General features: G+C 51.4%; 1 protein-coding gene across 3 annotated transcripts in view; it reads left to right on the top strand.

Moving 5' to 3' along the window:
• MLPH (melanophilin) overlaps positions 1 to 20,419 on the top strand; it is a 62,467-nt gene that overhangs the window by 34,009 nt on the left and 8,039 nt on the right. For 2 of the 3 annotated variants that reach the window (XM_058445912.1, XM_058445902.1), the window contains 5 exons: positions 2,953 to 3,157; positions 4,741 to 4,880; positions 18,256 to 18,438; positions 18,711 to 18,866; positions 20,328 to 20,419. In XM_058445912.1, the coding sequence (XP_058301895.1) occupies positions 2,953 to 3,157; positions 4,741 to 4,880; positions 18,256 to 18,438; positions 18,711 to 18,866; positions 20,328 to 20,419 (776 nt within the window). Of the gene's footprint in view, positions 1 to 2,952; positions 3,158 to 4,740; positions 4,881 to 12,441; positions 12,526 to 18,255; positions 18,439 to 18,710; positions 18,867 to 20,327 lie in introns of all 3 variants that reach the window. The other variant, XM_032753521.2, reaches the window with a different exon arrangement.

Below are 20,419 nucleotides of genomic sequence, written 5' to 3'. Positions count from 1 at the left end.
CACCTGCTACAACTATAGTGCTGGGGTGGAGCAGGGCTGAGACTGGGGTTGGGCCTTCTATGAATGGGAGTCAGGGATGGAGGCCAAATTGAGCTGACTTTCCTGCTGCTTCTAAGAGAAAGCTAATTAACGGAAAGGGTTGGAGGTGGGTTCTAGAATAAATATGTGTTGACATTCTCAGTGTTGAGGACAGGAGGAACCATGCTATCGCTAAAATAAAGCCAATATCACTGATGCGGTTGTACTGGACTGCTTGAGGGCTGCTGTATTAGCATCTGCTCGGCCGTACAATCAGCCGATTAGTAAGAGAGACATGATTCCTACACCTTCTCATCCAATAAAGAGCTGAAAGAGGCAGTAACCAGAATTAATATTGTGATGAGGAAAGTAAGTATTTGAAAAATTGATTAATGTTAGGGTCTGAGTTTATATATCATATTGAGAATTCTACAATAGATCGGATAACGAATAGTGCTGCTGGGATAAATATTGTGGAGAGGTGGTCTAGTTGGAAGCTTAGTGAGGGTTTGAGAGTCTGGATTGTCAGTGTGAGGCAATGGCTTCTTGGTCTGTGTATATAAACATTGTTGTAGGGATGACCCAAATGATGAAGGCACATGCGATAGACGTTTTTACGTAATTTGGGTATGAACCTTTTTTGCAGGGGTTGGCTAAGGTAACAGTAATTGGTAAGATTAAGGGGATTAGGGCAGTTATAGCAGCGGAATAATTCATGTTTGTTATTTTTATTTGGAGTTGCATCAATGTTTTTGGTTCCTAAGACCAACGTATAACTCTAGTCCTTTAAAAGCTGAGAAAGCCATGTTGTTAGACATAGGGTCATGAGTTAGCAGTTCTTGCATACTTTCTCGGTAGATAAGAAGTTGCAGGCTTCTATTGTTAGATCCACAATCTAATGTTTTGGTTAAACTATAGCTACAGCATGCAAACCCCATAATAATTTTAGGGTTTAAGGATAATAGAAAGATGGGTGCAGGATGTATAAGTATTAATGTATCTTCTCGTGTAAAGACAGTTTATACTGTTAATATACAAGTGTCCCTCGTTGTGTCATGATTAGCATATATAGGGAGTAAAGGGCTGTAATTAGTATATTAAGTCCTATAAGCATAATAGTGATATTTGATCAGGAGAACGAGGCCATAGTCACAAAGAGTTATCCTGCTAGATTACTGATAGCGGGTAAAGGAAGATTAGTAAGATTTGCTAGAAGTCATCAAGAGGCTATTACTGGGAGCAGTGTTTGAAGGCCTCGGGTAAGTAATAGGGTTCGGCCTAGGATTAAATTAGTAACTAGTATAAGGGCTGTGCTAATTATTAGTGTCAGGTGGGTTGCTTGACTAGTTCATGGCAGCGGTAGTAGTAGAGCGGTCTCTAAGTCAAACAGGAGGAATGTGACGGATACTAGGAAGAATTTTATGGAAAAGGGGAGGCAGGCAGAGGCTATTGGGTCAAATCCTCATTCATAGGGGCTGGATTTTCCTATATAAATATTAAGTTGTGGGAGCTGAAATGCGGTTATTAGTAGTAATAGGGCTAGTAAGGTGTCGGCTACTAGGGCTAGTGTCAAGTTGATTATTTCCGCTCTACAGGATCATTTCAAGGATGCTGTATTAGGGTTTTCTTAGAGGGACAGAACTAATAGAATATATATATATATAAAGGGGAGTTTATTAAGTATTAACTTACATGATCACGAGGTCCCACAATAGGCTGTCTTCAAGCTGAGGAGCAAGGAGAGCCAGTCAGAGTTCTAAAACTGAAGAACTTGGAGTCCGATGTTCGAGGGCAGGAAACATCCAGCACAGAAGAAAGATGTAGGCTGGGAGGCTAGGCCTGTCTTGTCGCTTCACATTTTTCTGTCTGCTTTATATTCACTGGCAGCTGATTAGATGGTGCCCACTTGATTAAGGCTGGGTGTGCCTTCCCCAGCCCACTGACTCAAATGTTAATCTCCTTTGGCCACACCCTCACAGACACAGCCGGGATCAATATTGCATCCCTCAATCCAATCAAGTTGACACTCATTACTAATCATCATAGATGCTGTACCTGGAAGGCATGAGACTCACAGGCAGGCAGTGAAGGTAACTATGGGCACAGAGCCAGGCCCAGGCCCAGGTCCAAGGCCGGCTTCATAGTGAACTCCTGAACTCCATTCCCAGCATCCCCTGGGCACAGGCACTGCTGAGCCAGAGCTGGGGTGGGGCTGGGTCCACCCAGGCCAGTCTGAAGACCCCTCCAGGAGGTGGGGGAAGCAGGTTGGGTCCTGGAAGCCAGCAGCCAATTGGTTTCTGGGCCACAGGTCCTGCTCCTACTGGAGGCTGACCTGAGTGTGCATTTCCTCTGGCCTCCACCCCCAACTCACAGTCAAACTGGAAGGGCGCTGTGGCATATTGCTTCCTGAAGCCCTCAGCATCTCCTTTCCTTGGGGACAATGACATAACACAGAGAGCCCTCTGCTGGAGGGATGTCTGGATTACAGCCAAGGAGCTGCCAGGAAGCCCCAACCCACTGTTCTGATCTTCAAAGATTGAGGTGTACATAGTTAGTAACAGTGCACCCTTCTCCCAAAAATAACTTCCCTGCCCACGTCCTCAGGGCTTTGGTCTCTGGGTGAGTCTGAGCCCCTGAGGCTGTGTCAGGAGAGTTTTGGTCCCCTTGTGTCCCCAGGGTGTCGTTGGGAGCCCCAACATTGCACAGACACATGCAACAGGCAGTCAGTAGGCAACAAATAGGCAATACATGCTTTAGGTACAGTCTTTGAAATTAAAGAGAACCAGGTAGCAGGGGCCAGCGCAGATGGGTGTCTGGTGCTGGGTCAGTCAAGTGCCTGGAAAGCCTCAGGGCTCAGATTGAAAGACCCACATTCCAGGCAGCAGCCTCTCCTAGTAAACCCTGCAGAGGAGGCTGACAGCCCCATGTGCTTAGTCCCTCACAGATGAGTCCTGCTCGGAGAAGGCAGCCCCCCACAGGGCTGAGGGCCTGGAGGAGGCTGACACTGGGGCCTCTGGGTGCCACTCCCATCCGGAAGAGCAGCGGACCAGCATCTCGCCTTCCGGACACGGCGCCCTGGCTGAGCTCTGCCCGCCTGGAGGCTCCCACGGGATGGCCCTGGGGACCACTGCTGCACTCGGTAGGTGCCCTTGGCCAGGGTCTTCCTGATGGGCTCGGCATGGGGGAATGGGTCACTGAGGAACAACCCCACCACCCTGACCTATGCCGACACACGGGCTGATTTGAAAGGCCCCTTCCTTTGGCGTGATTGTCCAGGATGTGCAGTCCCAGCAAACGCCGTGGACACCTGCCCTCCCCGGGACCAGGATGAGCGCTTCCCTGTAACTCTCAGAACTTCAGCACAGGAGGTGGCCAGCCCACAGCTCCCTGCTGCCGGCCTCGGGTGGGGACATGCAGGCCTCCCTGAAATGACTAGAACCACTGGTCAACCGGCCAACCATCCTGGTGTGGGCAGGATGGGCATCTGGGCGTTGCCGCTGCTGGCCCACCGTCGGTTCAAGGCTGTTGATCAGAAGATCTTTAAGCACTGAGAACCTAAATCTGCTCGGCTTAACTGTCGTCAGTTTTGCTTTGAAATGAAATCCCCAAAGCTCTGTCTTTTCTGGTACCCCGAGGGTGTATGTACCGTGGGTCCAGGAGTTCAGATGTCCCATCAGAGCAGGAGCAAGTAAGATCACAGCAGCAGCCAGCTTCCCCCAGCCACGGCGAGTGGCTGCGTGCGGGAAAACTGTCTACTCTCCAGCTTCCCTCTTCATTGTATTGAAGGGGCCGTAATCTCATGCTGACGGGGATCTTGGAGGCTTTGGGAGGAAGGCAGGGCTCTACTTTCCCAAAAAAACAATGAATAAATGAATCTACTTTGGCCAAGCCACAGGATGCAGACCTGGACAGCAGTTTTATTTCCTCTGTGATCTCAAGTCCCCTGAGCACGTGGACAGGAGGCAGTCTGGAGGGGAGGCCAGGAGAGACTGCATCGTGCTGGGAGAGCTGCCTCAGAGTCAGGCAGTTCGGAGTTCGGAGCCTCACTCTGCCAGTCTGTTTCACTGGTTCTTACACACATTCTTTTTACACATCAACCTCTCAAACGGGGAGTGTCTTACAGTGAATGCGGGAAGAAAGTCTTAGTGAATGTGGTAAGAAAGGGGTGTGCTTGAGACACTGGCAGCACTGTCTCTCAATAGTGCAACATCCAATCTGCAAAGTCTGAGATTCAATGAGATATGCTGTGCTGTTAGAACAAATTGCTTAACCTCATTGTACAAAAGGGGTTAACCAGGTCTAACTCATCCCATTGTCACAGGGATTAAATGAGATGGCTGAACCTGTTGACTGCATAGCAAATTATCACAAACCTAAAATGTGGCTTGAAACAACATGTTTATGATCTCATCATGGAATCTGGTGTTATTTGCAATTTGAAATTGGGAATCATATTACATTTACTTTGCAAACATGCAAAGTATGTCCACTCTTAACCCCCACCCACAATGCCAGGCAAGGTCCTCTTTTTTCCTGAAGATCTTTGTGTGTGGCTGTGGAATCTGCCCCATTCTTACTGTGACTTTGGAACCTCAGCCCTGTAACATGAACATCCTTATGTCTTCATTTTCTTTGAGTCTCATTTTTCTTTATTGGACTAAACACGTCCATCAGCTTTCAGCTTTTCACTCCAAGTAATTCAAACCCACTCTCGCTCTGAAGGGTCGAATGTCATCAGGAACGAGCAGCTGCCCCTGCAGTACTTGGCAGATGTGGACACCTCTGATGAGGACAGCATCCAGGCTCACGTGATGGCCTCCCATCATTCCAAGTGGAGAGGCCGGGCATCCTCTGAGAGTCAGGTAACGGTGGCTGGACAGACTTCTGTCTTGTCGTTTCTTCGGGTGGAGTCTTTTTACCTCCACACCAAGTCACTTTAGAGAAATTACAGCTTTTAATACTTCCAAACTATGAAATTGCACAAGCCTACTTAATGGAGATACGTCATCACATATGTTTTGTGGAAGTGAATTCACATAACAGAAAATTAACCGTCTTAGTATGGCCATTCCCCAAAAATTAAAAATAGAGTTTCCATATGATCTAGCAATTCCACTTCTTGGTATACACCCCAAAAAATTGAAAACAAGGACTGAAAAAGATATTTGCATCCCCGTATCCATAGCAGCGTTATTTGTAACAACCAAAAGGTGGAAGTAACCCAAGCATCCATCGACAGATGAATGGATAAAAAAATGCAGCATGTACACAACATGGAATATTATTCACCCCTAAAAAGGAAAGAAATGCTGACACATGCTAGACCATGGATGAACCTTAAGAACATTGTGCTAAGTGAAATAAACCAGTCACTCTGGACAGATACTGTATGGTTCCACTTAATCTGAGGTTCTTAGTCAAATTCATAGAGACAGAAACTAGAATAGTAGTCACCGGAGGCTGGGGTCAGGGGGATGGGGAATTAGTGTTGAATGGGCACAGAGTCTCTGCTTTGCATGATGAAAGGAGCTCTGGAGATGGACAGTGGTGACAGTTATACAACAATGTGAATATACTTAATACCTTAAAAATGGATAAAAGGGTAAATTTTTATATGTATTTTATAATTGAAAAAAGTAATATTTTATGGAATTTAGGAGAAAATAAATAATCTTCAGTCTTTCAAAAAATTTATTTTTTTTTTTGAGATGGAGTCTCCCTCTGTGACCCAGGCTGGAGTGTAATGGCACAATCTGGGCTCACTGCAACCTCCGCCTCCCAGCTTCAAGTGATTCTCCCTCCTCAGCCTCCTGAGTAGCTGGGAATACAGGCATGCACCACCATGCCTGGCTAATTTTTGTATTTTTAGTAGAGACGAGGTTTCACCTTGTTGGCCAGGCTAGCCTCAAACTCCAGACCTCAGGTGATCCCCCCACCTCGGCCTCCCAAAGTGCTGACTTTACAGGCGTGAGCCACCGTGACGTACAATTCAGTGACAGTACATTTACACTACCTCTAATTCCAAAACAACTTCACCCCCCAAAAAAATCCCGTACCCATGAAGCAGTTACTCCCCAGTCTCCCTTGTCCCCAGCCTCTGACAACCACCAGTCTTCCTTCTGTCTCAATGGATTTGTCTATTCTGGACATTTCATGTAAATGGACTCATGGAAGGACATCTGGCCTTTTGTCATGAGCTCCTTTCACCGAGCATAATGCTTCTGAGGTCCATCCATGCTGTAGTACATATGGGTGCTTCATTCCTTTTTATGAAAATACATATTTTATACTCGATCAAGTATGATATATTTTACAAGAGGAGGAAATAATCTGTCAGCTATGTGAAACCCTTAGCAGGCTGTATTATTATAATTTTTTTTAGAAAGAGTCTTGCTCTGTTACCCAGGCTGGAGTTTAGTGGAGCAATCTCGGCTTACTGCGACCTCCGCCTCCTGGGTTCAAGTGATTCTCCTGCCTCAGCTTCCTGAGTAGCTGGGTTCACAGGCGCCCGCCACCACGCCCAGCTAGTTTTTGTACTTTCAGTTGAGATGGGGGTTTCACCATGCTGACCAGTCTGGTCTCGAACTCTTGACCTCAAGTAATCCTCCTGCCTTGGCCTCCCAAAGTGTTAGGATTACAGGTGTGAGCCACTACCCCCAGCCCCTTAGCAGGCTTTATATAGGCATTAAGAAACTCTGCTCATAATACTTAACACCTGTTAAATTAGTAGAATCACTCACATTGTAGACATTAACTTATGAAATAATTCATCACAAGATTTAAGTACCCTGAGTTCCGCTCGCTGCATTTAAATGATGAGTCTGTTGAGTCAGCTGATTTCAATTTGAGCAAGTTCATGTCACCAGGAGAAAGGCAATATTGTTTCTTCTGAGAACATCATGACCACTAGGTTCTTTAAGGCAGTGAAAGACACAGGCTATTAATGTCTCTGATAGGGCCTTGACTCCAGCAATGGAATCACAGGATGGGGGGCTGTTCTGTAACTGATGGCTCTTGAGGCACGAAACCCAGAGAAGGGGAAGTGGAGCTGCTCTGAATGGAGACCGGAACCGCAGTTTCGCCAAGGCTGGTCTCAGGCGCATCTTCTGGAGCCTGGATGAATGTAGGTCCAGCTCCTTGGGTATGGTGATGCCTGGTACAGAGCCCCTCCTCCCTCCTCCTGGGAGAGCTGGGGAAGGGAATGCCCTGCGGAGCTTCCCTTCGGGCCTGTGGCTCTGGGCTGTCAGGAGGGAGGCTAAGCAAAAGCTGAGCCTTGTCAGGAAAGGCCTGGAAGCAGCAAGGACGCAGGTGGTGCACGGCTGGGGTTCTCAAGGGGCAGGCGAGGTGGGCGGGACACGCGGAAGCTGCTCTGCAGGGTCTAGGGCTTCTCCAGCGCCCTGGCCCTTCGGTGCACAGGATGACCTGAGATGGGGCATCACCCAGCTCTTCAGCCACAGGGCTGCAGATTCCTCTCCCAAGGCGGTGGCCTACCCTGTGGCAGTCACTAGACCAGCACTGGCTCACGAGTGGGCAACAAGGAGAAGTGCGCAGTGGGCCCCGGGCTTTTCTGAGCCCTCATTCAGCAGGAAATCTGTCCCGTGGCTGTTCTCACGGGGCCAAACCTTCATGTGCATGATAGGTGAGGGGCTCCTCCAACATCCTGTCACTTTGCTTCTGCACCCAGAGAAATGATCTGCCGAAAATGAGCACCTGAATTTCAAAAAGAGCCTTTCTTAGCATGGCAGTATGGGGAATCATAGGGGTTTGGGTTCTAAAATTGGGCTAGTGTCCACGGGGCAGAAGCGTGCAGTTTCTGAATTCAGCATCTCTCCTCAGTCAGTGTCCTCAGCTGACTTTTTACTGTAGTGTCATCTGGAAGCTTCCTTAACCCTGGGTGGAAGTTTCTCCTGCACCAACTTCCTTGAGGGCCCACTTAGTCTCAAAGAAGCACCCTTGCCCCTGAGCATAGCCAGGCATGAAAGGCCCTGAGAAGGCCTGCATGAAGACTACTCATGGCCACTTCACCCACTGGGGTCCACAATTCCTGAGGCATAGAACTCCTTTTATGTAACAGCAAGCAAGGCCCTAATGCAAGGAAGTGTCCTTTAATTCAGACTAGGGGGTGACTGGCTCGGCCCCTGCAGTTTCTGTGTCCCGAGAGGACTTGGAAGCCGCAGGTGTGTTGAGCTCTGGCAGGGACTCAGAGTAGACCCGGTGCCGCAGCAGTCAAGCTTCCACCACCTGCATTCGCAGGTCTAGTTCTGCAACACGGAACACACACAAGTCGAGCAGGGCCACTTCATTACTTACAGTCAGGCATCGGTGGAGTCTCGGCTGCAGGTGTCCGATATCGTGCGGCAGCTGGGGGATCCCAGAAAGCACTCCTCTCTGAGTCTTATACCCTGGGAAACTGGGATCGCTGGGCCAAAGGATATCCAGTTCTAGAGCCCAGGCTCTAGACAGTCCAGACAGTTCTTCCTTAATCAGGAAGTGGCTTTCTTGACACATTCTACAGTTATTCTGAGAAAAGGGGAAGAGCCGACTCAGCCAAGTCCATCCGGGGACCTGTGGCTGCAGAGGACAGTGGAGGACTAGGGTGGCCAGGATAGAGACATCTCTGGTGTGGCCAGGATAGAGACCTCCCCAGTGTGGCCAGGATAGAGACCTCCCCGGTGTGGCCAGGATAGAGACCTCCCCGGTGTGGCCAGGATAGAGACCTCTTGGGTGAGGCCAGCATAGAGACCTCCCAGGGTGGCCAAGTAGAGACCCATGGCAGATCCTTGGCTGGCTGAGCATCTCCTAGTTTCCTAGCCTGAAGACAATGGGATGAAGAGGAGAATCAAGTTGTCTATTTTCAGTAAACCTTTAGACTAGCAACTTTAGTAGCCTTTAGTAAAATACATAGCGTGGTATCCAGCCCCGCTGAAACCAATTATCCTTTATACCTGCTTGGAATTATTCTCTAGTTCATGTTTGTACATCCTGCCTCTGAAATTGTTTCTCTTTATTTATTTCTATTAACTTGTATTTACTTTGTCAACCCTAAATAATGAGATTCAGAAAATATAAATAAGTATTAGTATATCGAGTTTATCAGAACAAAAGCTTGACAGTGGCCACCCAGAAACACAGACTTCAAACAAATGGGGCCCAAAGTGACTAGTGAAGGTTTCACCTGTGTAGGAATTTTAGCAGGATCACAACCTTGCGGAGGAACCGTGACCTGGGGCCCTTATCTCCAATCCTGTTTGGTCTTAATTATTTACAGGGAAAAAAAAAAAAGGTAGAAGTTTCAGCTGTGAAACATGTCCTCTCAAGACTCAGAATTTAAAGTTCCAGCAGCTTTGTTTGAATTATTTAATGTCACAACCTCAACTAATATTTCACCCAGATTGTTTCCCATGCATCTTTACATGGAGGAAATTAAGCAGCAGAAAGAAGCTCCAAATGCAGCAGCGATCCTGTACTTCAGAGAAAACCCAGGCAGACTCTTAGAGGGGCCTTTGTGAAGTGGCTGCCGTGGGACCCCAGGAGGAAGCCCTCTCAATCTGCCCATCAACCCCAAGACTCCCAGCCATGCCCTCAGGGCCTGAGCTTTCTCAGGAATCGTATTTTACCACAGCTCATCTGAGGGGTCAGGCAGCTGTGCATTGCCTGCCTTTGCATTTGTATTTATAGTCACAGCTTTCCAGATGAGGGGTAATCAGAAAAGACTCACTGTAGATATTGTTCAAGCCCAGACAAGGCCCAAGATGGTACAAGCATGTGGTAGGAAGGAAGTTTCCACGGGGCCGAGATGGGAGATGGGAGAGAACAGCCCTGGCACGCACCCTCCACCCCCTCACTCCCGAGGGCCGGCCCTGGGGCCATTCATGTGTGCTCGGGCTACAGACACTGACGGTTTCCCATAAAAGTGTCACCAGTGACATATTTTGTTGGTTTGTTTTAATCCCTAGCCAGTGTCTGCATTGCATTTGTGAATTTTAAACTTTGGTATTGTTGCGAGTTGAAAGCTCGAGGGGTTCATACCTAGTATTCCGTCCATATGTATCTAAGTAACGTGATAATCCTGATGACTGGTGCCCACACAGGGTCAGACACCCACGTCTGAGTGAGGCTACTCCCACCAGAGCAGTTGCTACTGTTGGAGAAATATAATTTTTTTTAAAACCCGAAATCTTTTCATTACCCAGAAAATCTCTCCATAAGGGTAGCAGAGAAAGAAGACAGTTTTATTCTTGAACAAGCATCAAACCAGAATATGGCCCGTGCCTCAGGCAATCTGCTGAGAGATTGCAAAGACAGGAAGGCCTCTCAGCCCTTCTGCAGCCCGGCAGGCCCAGCCCATTCCACACAGTTCTCAGCACAAACCATCACCAGTCCTCACCAGTGAGAGGACCTGATGGCGCCTTTGATCGCAGTGTACATCCTCACTCTAGCATCATAACCGGGAGACCACTTGTGTTGGCTTTAACCCGAAGAAAAGCAACCTTCTCACACATCTTTAAGACGGGAGCTAGTTTTGCAAACTGGAGAAAGGCACCCACCCACATTAGCCTCCTCAGCCTCTCTTGGGGAGTGGGAGCTAGGGTTATCGCCAAGGATGTGTCCATTTCAAAAACACAGTTCCTAGGTGGAGTTTTGAGACTGCAGAGAGGCTTTTTAGCCATTTTAAAGATTTATATGTATTTGGAAAAAGCAGAGGAAGAAGCTCTGAAAGGCAAGGGGGCAGTGGGAAGTCTCTTCTCTATTTTCTTTTTTTTTTTGTCAGAGTCTTGCTCTTGACGCCCAGGCTGGAGTGCAATGGCATGATGTCAGCTCACTGCAACCTCCACCTTCCAGGTTCAAGCGATTCTCCTGCCTCAGCCTCCCAAGTAGCTGGGATTACAGGCATGAGCCACCACCCCTGGCTAATTTTTGTATTTTAGCGTTTCGCCATGTTGGCCAGGCTAGTCTCAAACTCCTGACCTCAGGTGATCTGCCAGCCTCAGCCTCCCAAAGTGCTGGGATTATAGGTGTGAGCCACCACGCCCGGGCTCTTCCCTATTTTCAGCAGGCAGGGTGAGCGCCTGATTTTTCCAGTGTGTTTGCATTTGCCCCCACACCACTTGTGCACTCAGGAGTAGCCAAGGAGTTGCTGTATCTGCATGTGGGCTTGCCTAAAAGGGGCCCGGAGCTCCCAAAGCCCGGGTTGCGTCATACTCATTGTGTCCGTTCCGGTCACCTTCTCAGTGAGGGAGCCTGGACACAGCCAGGGCCTTGTAGGAAAGCAGCGTTCAGTTGCCCTGAGCTCACTTCCCACTCTTCCCTGCTGGCCTTTCCCTGGCTCCCTGCCGCCCCCACCCACCTATTGCTCCTACCCACTTCCCACAATCCCAGCCTCCTCCACCCGGCTTCCAGTTTCTCTTCGTGGGCATTTTCCCCTCTCTTCCACTCTGGATGTGACATTTCCCAGTGATGGTGTCAGGCACTGGCTGGGGGGCTGTTGCCCTCTCCTGAGTCCCCAAGCCCATTGCTTCTGGGAGACAGAGGCTGTGTGCTGAGTGCTGTCTCCTCAGGGTATTGATTTCTGCTTCTGCAGATGCTCAACAGGACCAGAGGGTGACTCAGTTACTAGTGGCCACTCAAGGCGTGGGCCGAGGTCTAACTGAAATCCTGGTGTTGACATTTCTCAGCCAATCATGTTCTTTGGGCAGATTTGCCCACTCAAAGCCGTTGGTGCTGTGATGATTCAACTAATTACTAACGAAACAATACAAAAGCTTCTTAACACTTCACAGCACCACCTCCCTCTTTTAAAGCCAGGTGAGCCGTAAATGAGATCATGGCAGGAAAGATGCATCTGCTGGGTGAGGAAGAAAACTAGAAAATTGATTTATCATGTCTCAGTCCGGGAGCTAATAGACTTTGGGTGACTCAAGAGTCTGGTGACTCAAGGGATGAGGAAGTTGTACTTCTGGTCCCTTTAGGTTGTCCCCTGAAGTGCCTTGCCTCCTAGCCCACTAGTGACCCCAGGCTCTTGCTAGCTAATGACTGTGAGTTTGATCACTGTGGCATAATTAACTGATGTCTTCCTGTGCTGCTCAGTACCAGCAATGACAGTGGCTGTCCACAGTGATGACACCATCACAGCCTTCCAGATTCAGCTCCTTGTCCTGCTGGACTCGGCTCCTCTCCTGCCGTTTTCACCCTCTCCACTCTCCCCTGTCTTGGTTCTGCTCTAAGATTTTGCTTGGTGTTCCAGAACTCTTGGTGTCCGAAATGGGTTTCACAGTTAACCTTCCCAGGTCATGTCATGGGTGGTAGCCTTAGCGCTCCTTCCACTTCTTGGGAATTTGGTGCTTCTGAGGTGGTGGGTGCCAGTGTCTCACTGGTGGGAGTGCACTGGGTCCTCTGCCCACTGTTTCTCTCCTTCTGCTACAGATCTTTGAGCTGAATAAGCGTATTTCAGCTGTGGAATGCCTGCTGACCTACCTGGAGAGCACAGTTGTGCCTCCCTTGGCCAAGGTAACACCGGGGGCTGGGCAAAGAGAAAGGGCCCCCACAGCTCCTTAAAGGAGGCTGAGGTGTGACATGGGCTTTTGGGGGAAGAGTTTCTTGAGATTTTGCCGTGTGTAAGCTTAAGTTCTGTGTGCAGTTCTCAGAGAGCCAGGCGGTTCCCACCACATAGCCTGAGTGAAGTCGTCTGTCCCATCCAGGCCTGCCACCACCTCTCATGCCCGGAGCTTGAAGGAGAGAATGCTTGGAGGGCACACCGGTGTAACAGCCTTCCCAGGGGACATAACTGGAGATGGGAGGAAACTTACTTGGCCCTACAGCCTCTGAGGTCTAGGCACCAAACCAGGGTAGAGTCTCCTTCCGCACCATGTTTGTGAATGTATCATCAGCACAGCCTAGTCTGCTATATGCTGCTATAACAAAATACCACAGACTGGGTAATTTATAATGAGCAGAAATGTATTTTTCTCATGGTTCTGGAGACTGGGAAGTCTAGGATCAAGGGGTGGCATCTGGTGAGGGCCGCCTTGCTGTGTCACCACATGGTACATGGTGACAGAGGGCAGGAGAGACAGAAAGCAAGACAGAACTGAACTTGTTTTTATAATAACAACCCTGGAATTAATAACAAATTCATTCCTTCAATAATGATATTAATCCATTCATGAAGGCAGAGCCCTCATGACCTAATCACCTCTTGAAGGTCCCACCTCTCAACACTATTGCACTGGGGATTGAGTTCCCAACACATGAACTTTAGGGGACACATTCAAACCACAACAGCACACCAAGACAACCTGATGGGGAGTAAATAAAACAAACCATGGCCTGCTGCAGGAGTGTGTGTGTGCATGTGTGTGTGTGTGTGCTTTTGTGTCTGACAGATAGGCAGAGAGACAGCCGGGGTGCAGAGGGAGTGGGGACCCAGTCCTCCATTCTAGCTGAGTCACAGCCACATATCTAGCACCTGGGCACTGAGATAAGGAGATTCAGCAAATATGATTAAGTATTGAGTTTCTTTGAGCACAAAGTTTGAGGATAGCCTTCTGGGCCACACAGACTGCAAAGGAATGGGGTCAGTGCTCCAAAGTGGAGAATTTAAAGTTTCACTTATATAGGCAGAAACAGAGAAGTTTCGCAGTGTTACAGCATTTTCCATACAAGGCCTGTAATTACATTGTAGCAATTCACTAGGTTACAGCTTACTAATTCTGAGGAAGATTGCTTTAACACTCCATGAGCAGGGGAAATGATCTTGAGAGGGGTCTCATCTCTGGCGCCACTTGGTCTTTCCTAATCGTCTACAGAGAAAAGCAGAAACTGAAGTTGCATGCCACTTGACTCAGGCCACATAGCCACATTCCTCTCGAGGCTCTCAATCATTTAAAGTTCCAGCAGCTTTAAGTTTGAATGATTTCACTCCACAGGATGCTCCTTGCAGCACCCTAGGTTTGCAGCTGCTCATTTTTCTTGGGGCCAGGGCTCCGGAGAAACAGAAGTGGGTGAAGCTCAGGCTGGGGGCATGAGACCAAGTGGGAAGCAGAGCACACAGGCCCCAAGTTAGACCCCAAGGGCTACCCCTGCACAGGCTCTGACCCCGGCCGGAGTGGAGGGAGACTGAGGCCCAGCCCACATGCCATGTGTCCAGCAGGGACCACAGCTGCCTTTATCTATAAGGGGATGGGTTACTGTGCTCTATGCTTTATGGGTCACTAGAGCCAGGCTGACCATGTGCCATAATTTTATTTAATCCTGCAGTGCCCCTGCAAGGTAGACATTTCTTTCCCTCGTTTATAGACGAGGAAACTGAGGCCCAGGCTCTCATGAGTGAGACTCAGCCCATCACTGGCCGGAGAGCACTGGCTGAAGTCACAGGGAGGTTAGGGAGAGCGTTGCTTCCCACGGGATGCCTCTGGAAGGGCCCTTGCCTGCACTGGAGTCAGAGTGGCCCCAACACAAGCTCCAGCGCCCCATCGGACCCCACGTCCATATCCGGCCATCCAGCCCCCAGGCCCCTGCTGAACATTGACCCAGGTCCCACTCGGGCCTTGGCTCTGCCTCTCAGGTGAACACTGGAGATCTGTCACTCACCTCCTTTACCGCCTTCCTGCCCAACTCCTTCCCCACCCTGCTGACCCCTCAGCAGCACTCAGGACCCGCTATCCTGTAGTCTGCCCGGCCCTGGCTCCAGCCCACCCAGAAACGGGTTACCCTTGCAGAGGGAAAGGGCAGCCACCCTCGCTCTGGCTCTTGCTGGTACCTCCTGGCTTTGGCCTTTTGCTCATACAAATCTCAGCCCAGGGACTAGTAAGTCAGAAGTAACAGATTCCACATGGGACCTGCACTGCCCACACACTCCCCGCGCGGGGACACTGCTTGCAGGAATGGCCCTCTGGGCCATCAAGGAGCTGGACCTGAGAAGCAGCCGGGCCCTCCACCTTGAGGGGCTGGATCTGGGGCGGCCAGTGTCCTGTCAGGGGCTCTCAGGGCTTTTGCACCTGGAAATCCCTGGCAAACAAGGACGAGTTAGTCACCCTGGCTGTGTCCCGTCATGCTGATTCAGGTCCCTGTCACACACGTATGTTGTCATGTGTTTTCCATATGTACATGTGTATATGTGTGCATGTGTTGTGTGTGTAGGTTTGTGTGTGTGTGTGTGTGTGTGTGTGTGTGTGTGTGTGTGTGTGAATTTATTTACTGGCTTACAAAGCGAAGACAATCCCTGCCTCTCCCAGGCATCCACCGGCTTCCACCCCTACACCCCGTCGCTCTGCTGCGTCCTGCCTGATGGGCGCTGGGCTTCTGTTTCTCGTGGGGATCCTGCAGTTTCTCAGCCCCATGCACTCTGGGACGAAGTTCAGCTCATATCAGGCCCCAATGGCGTTTACAGGCTGAATGTCACTCCCTCTTTCCACCGAGGGCCTCTGTGATTTGGAGGCTTTGTCAGGAAAGTGGAGCCTCATGGAGAAGCATCCTGGCTAAAACATGCGGCTTCTTCATCAACTCAATCTAATCATCCCTTGGTGTTCCTCTGTGAGACCCCAGGCAGCCAGCCCTGTCCATCTGTCTCAATAGGCTTCGTCCAGATAGAAAATTAAATGATGGGGCGCAATATCCTCGGCTTGATGGGTGAGGGAGGGATCAATGCAGCCCAGAGGCGCCGTGAGCTGTGAGTAACTTCCTGGTGGAGGCGCCTGCCTCCCTCCCCCGCAGCCCTCCAGTGTCAGTGGAGGTGATGGCTCCCAGAGGAGGGGACGAAGGGCGGCACTGAAGTTCCCCAGGCGGCATCTCTGCGCGGCCCTCGCCTCACACTTCAAAGTCGACTTCATGGGGCCAGGGGAACGCCCTCGGAATGTGGGATGGATGAGTGAGCGAACAGGTGCACGGGCAGACAAGTGAGTGGGCGTCGTCTTCCTGGCCACATTGCTAACTTGTGTGACTTCGTCACCTGGGAAGAGTCAGGAGACACAGGGAGCCACTCTGCTCCCAGCGCCGGCTCCTGACGGTGGGGAGGTGGCTGTGAACAAAGTCGACAAAAACACGAGCCTCGTGGGGTTTGCACTGCATTTGGGAGAGGCAGGAAACACGCAACTGCAGGAACATCAAGCTTTCCCCCGGCAGGGCGGGGCCTGCATCTGCTGACGGGAACTCAGCGTAGACAGGGTCACAGGGAAAAGGCCAACAATGTGTTACCGTGCACATGAACACGGGGGTCCCGCTAAGGTGGTACTCGAAGCAGGGACAGACGACTGAGGTTTACACCCAAGGCCACAGGACGGATGGGGCTTGGGGCTTCCTGAGGGGTTACAGGGGTGACAAGATCACAGGAGGGCGAGGGGAGGAAAGGCTTCTGGTTATGCAGATAAAAATCTCGGGTAACCAGGAGCTGCCCTCGAAGCATCAGCAGCAGCCCATGCTGGCGGCATCTCTGTCCGATGTGTCAGTGTCAGGCATCAGTGTCCTTTTAAGGCCGCTGAGGGGGTCTCAGAGAAAGCCCGTCTGCCTGGTGTTCAGCTCACCCCTATAGCTTTCCTCCACAGACGAAATCCGCCCCCAACACACACACACAAAGACAGGTTTTCAGAGCGATCCCGTCTGCAGCTTCTCTGAATAAACAGCTGGAAATACGTCCCAGAAGTCTATTCTGGGGTGGTGTATTTTGGTTTCCTTCACAACCCAACAAGTGGAACACAGGTCAGGAGGTGGAGGAAGGTAGAGAAAAATAAATCAAGGCAGAAGGTCCCTGGGGTGAGGGTGCCATTTCCGACAGGACAGTCAGGGCACCCCACTGAGCATGAGATTTGCCCAAAGAGCTGGCAGAGGTGCCGGGGCCGCTGTGTGGCTGTCTAAGATCAAGTATTGCAGCCCCTCCTAAGGTCCCAAGGAGGGAGCTGCTGCAGGAGACAGCCTGGCCGAGACGGGCGAGGCAGGGGCGGGTGGGGGAGCAGAGGCTGGAGCTGGTTGTAGTGGCAGAGTCAGACAGAACGGAGCCTCCCAGGCCATGGTCCAGGCTCTGCCTTTTACTGTGGGAGGGATGGGGAGGCTTGAGCAGAAGACAGCTGGCTGAGGGCACAGGGGTTGCTCTGGCTGCCCTCCTGAGAACAGGCTGTGAAGGTGGGAGTGAGACAGCAGGGCCGGCTGGGAGAAGGCGGTGGTCGACCTGGAGAGCAGTGAAGGTGGTGCGAGGCAGACCGATCCCAGGGGCCTCACGTAGGCAGAGCCAACAGGAATGGATATTTGGGACGAGAGAAAAAGAGGGGTCATGATGTCTGCAAGTTTCTTGGCCTAAGCAAGCTTTAAAGGGTGGAGCTGCCTTTAAAAATGTGAGTTTTAAAGTGTGAGTGACACTCAAATCTCATCACCTACCTTAGCACCATGTTGGCTGTAAGAGGCAATTGGGATAATTTTGTGTTTTTATCATATAACTCTGTTACCTTCTCGGAGCTGGCACCTAAAACCCTTCATGAAAGGCCGGTGTCCACAACAGACAAAGCCCGCCCTTAACCTCCCTGCCTCCTGCCCTCAGACAAGGCGGCCAGTGGAACTAGACCCTTTAAGGACTTTACATAGATTACTGAACTGAGTTCTTGTGATAACTTGTAGGTTAGATACTGCTATCACCACGATTTTAAAGCTGAGGGAAACTGAGATGCAGAGGGGTTGAGTGACCTGCCAAAGGTCACACGGCTGGTGGGGAGCCACAAGTGAACTCGCAGTACAGTGGCTGGTTTTATGTGATCCAGAGCAGTGTGCCACAGAGGGGTGTCCCACAGCAGCTGCTAAATGAATCCTTGGCCATAGCATGGGGAGAGCCCAGCCCCTGAAGCTGGACCCGACCAAGGCTGTCTGTGTGTTTCCCTGAGAGAGAGTGGGCAGAGATCCATGACTCCACGCCCCTCCCTCCCCATCCCTAGAGTAAGGACATCAGCCTGGAATAAACAAATGGCGCCCTTAAATGAAAGGGATGAGAAGGGAGAAGAAAAAAAAAGGTGGGTCTTAGATAGCCAGGGGTGGTGGTCAGCTTTCCCTGGGAACCCCCAGCTCTGCAGAACCTGCTTCTGGAGCCTGGGACTGGGCCCCAGTGGGGCATGTTGGACAAGCTGGCATGGAGAAGGGAGGCAGCTGAGCTCAGCCGGAACCCCAGGTGTGCGTGGCACTGGCCCATCTCCCAGAGCCAGCCTGGAGCTCCATGGCTCCAGATGACTAGCCGAATCCAAATCCACTGGCCTGTTCTGTCAGGGTCTAGGTGCTGGAGTGCGCACGGGGGCCGATGTAGAGGAGACCCTGAGGAGGAAGCTGGAGGAGCTGACCAGCAACGTCAGTGACCAGGGGACCTCGTCCGAGGAGGAGGAAGCCAAGGACGAAGAGGCAGAGCCTAACAGGGGCAAATCAGTTGGGGCTCTCCCCCAGGCAGACCCAGAGGTGAGACTACCCCCTAGAGGTCTCAGAAGGACCATGCAGAGGTAGGGGCAGGGATGGACGGTCCCAGCTGGCCGCCACCCTCCCCAGGGAGGCAGCACGGGCAAGGGCACACCAAGAGCCCTTGATGGGGTCTGCAGTTGGTGGCCGGCTCCTGGCCAACCAGCTCCCAGGGTTCAGAGAGGACAGCAACGTCCTCTCTGGCGAGTCCCCATCTGGGTGAGACCCCACACCCCCTCCTGCTGCCGGTCAGCCTCTGTCCTTCTCTTTCCTAGGTGGGCACGGCTGCGCATCAAACCAACAGAGAGGAAAAGAGCCCCCAGGGCCCTGGGCAACCCGTCCAGCACAACAGGACCACAGATGAGGAGCTGTCGGAGCTGGAGGACAGAGTGGCAGTGACAGCCTCAGAAGTCCAGCAGGCAGAGAGCGAGGTAGCCCGGAAGGCACAGGGGAGCACTGGGTTCCGCAAACACAGACGGTGACTACACCCAGGCATTGAATATCTGCCAGCTCTGACATCTGCCAGCTCACACCGACCCTCCCCACTGGCCCAGCATGCACGGCTCTGAAGGCCAGGCATGAACCTGGGCGTTTCTGGGGGACTCACCTGGTCCACCACCCCCTGAGCCCTCCACCCCTTCCCTTTTTCCTGTTCAACTTGGTGAGGGACAGACATGGTTTTCACCAAGAAAAAGGTGCTAAACACACAATCCCTGACCCGGGATGGGGGCCTAGAAGCAGGCCTGGAATTTAGGACAGCCCCAGACCTCAGCACTGGACTCTGTCCTCCCTGGATACCTACAGAGAGGAGAGGGTCTGCGTCTCAGACTGTGGGGACAGCCAGTCCCCACGGCCCTCCTCCACTTCCCTTCTCATCAGCATGTGCCTGTCACTCCCTGAGGAAGAAGGGCACGTCCCCTAGAGCTGTTCAAGGGGAGCGAGTCAGGCTCTGGACTTTACCTTCATGTATTCCTTCTTGCTTTGCAAATAAGCTTTAAATGCCTAGAATGTAGCCCACATTGTGTAGGTCATGAAAGATCCGGCACGAATGTCTTCGACAAAGCCCCTGCCTTCCTGGAGCTTATTTTTAGTGGAAGGAGATAAACAGCAAACAAACAAGATCATTTGGGTTCATGAAAAGTGTGATTAAGACAATCAGTGAAGATGAGCCCCTAGAGTGCTCAGGGCAGGGCGATTGAGACAAGGCAGTCAGGAGGGATACTAGGAAAGTAAGGCAGCCTGGCAAATCCAGGGGGCAGGAGTCCAGGTGGAGGGAGCAGCGTGTGCCAAGGCCCTGGGGTGGCAGTGAGCTTGGCGCCTGCAGGGATTAGCCGTGAAACCCTGACACCAGGTCAGAGTGATGAGGGGAGAGTGTGAGGAGGGTGGACGGCAAAGGCCCCTGGGGGCCACTGGAAGGATCTGAGTAGGGGGTGATGGGGCCTGCTTCTAATTTCCAGAAGCTGCCCCAGGCTGCTGTGGGAGGAGGGGCCTAAGGAGGGAGGGGTGGAAGGGGGGCCAGGCAAGGATGACACCAGTGGGGGTGGCTGACTGCTAGGTGAAGAGTAGCCACTACTGTCCTTGCCAGTCACGGCCCCTCCTCCAGCCCCTCATGGGAGCCAGACTCCCTGAGACTCTAGAAAATGCACCCATCCTGCCTTCCTCCTGCCTGGGGTGACCCACAAGAAACACCCCCCCTTCTCGACAACCATGCAAGATAAATGCCAAGGAGACCACCAAGACGGGCATGGGGCTGGGATGCCAATCTCAAGGGAAAACACAAGTAAAATTGGCTCCAGGAGTGAGCTGGGGGCAGCTGCTCTTTCTGTCCATGACTCTGAGGCGGGACCTCGGGCGTCTGTCTGACGAGCCTTCTGTCTGCTGTCCTCTCGCAGGTTTCAGACATTGAATCCAGGATTGCAGCCCTGAGGGCCGCAGGGCTCACGGTGAAGCCCTCAGGAAAGCCCCGGAGGAAGTCAAACCTCCC

The sequence above is a fragment of the Hylobates moloch genome, unplaced genomic scaffold, assembly GCF_009828535.3.
Source record: "Hylobates moloch isolate HMO894 unplaced genomic scaffold, HMol_V3 SCAFFOLD_1, whole genome shotgun sequence".
In the NCBI taxonomy this organism is placed as follows: Eukaryota; Metazoa; Chordata; class Mammalia; order Primates; family Hylobatidae; genus Hylobates; species Hylobates moloch.
The sequence above is the reverse complement of the archived record's forward strand: the minus strand, read 5'-3'. Positions and strand labels throughout refer to the sequence as shown.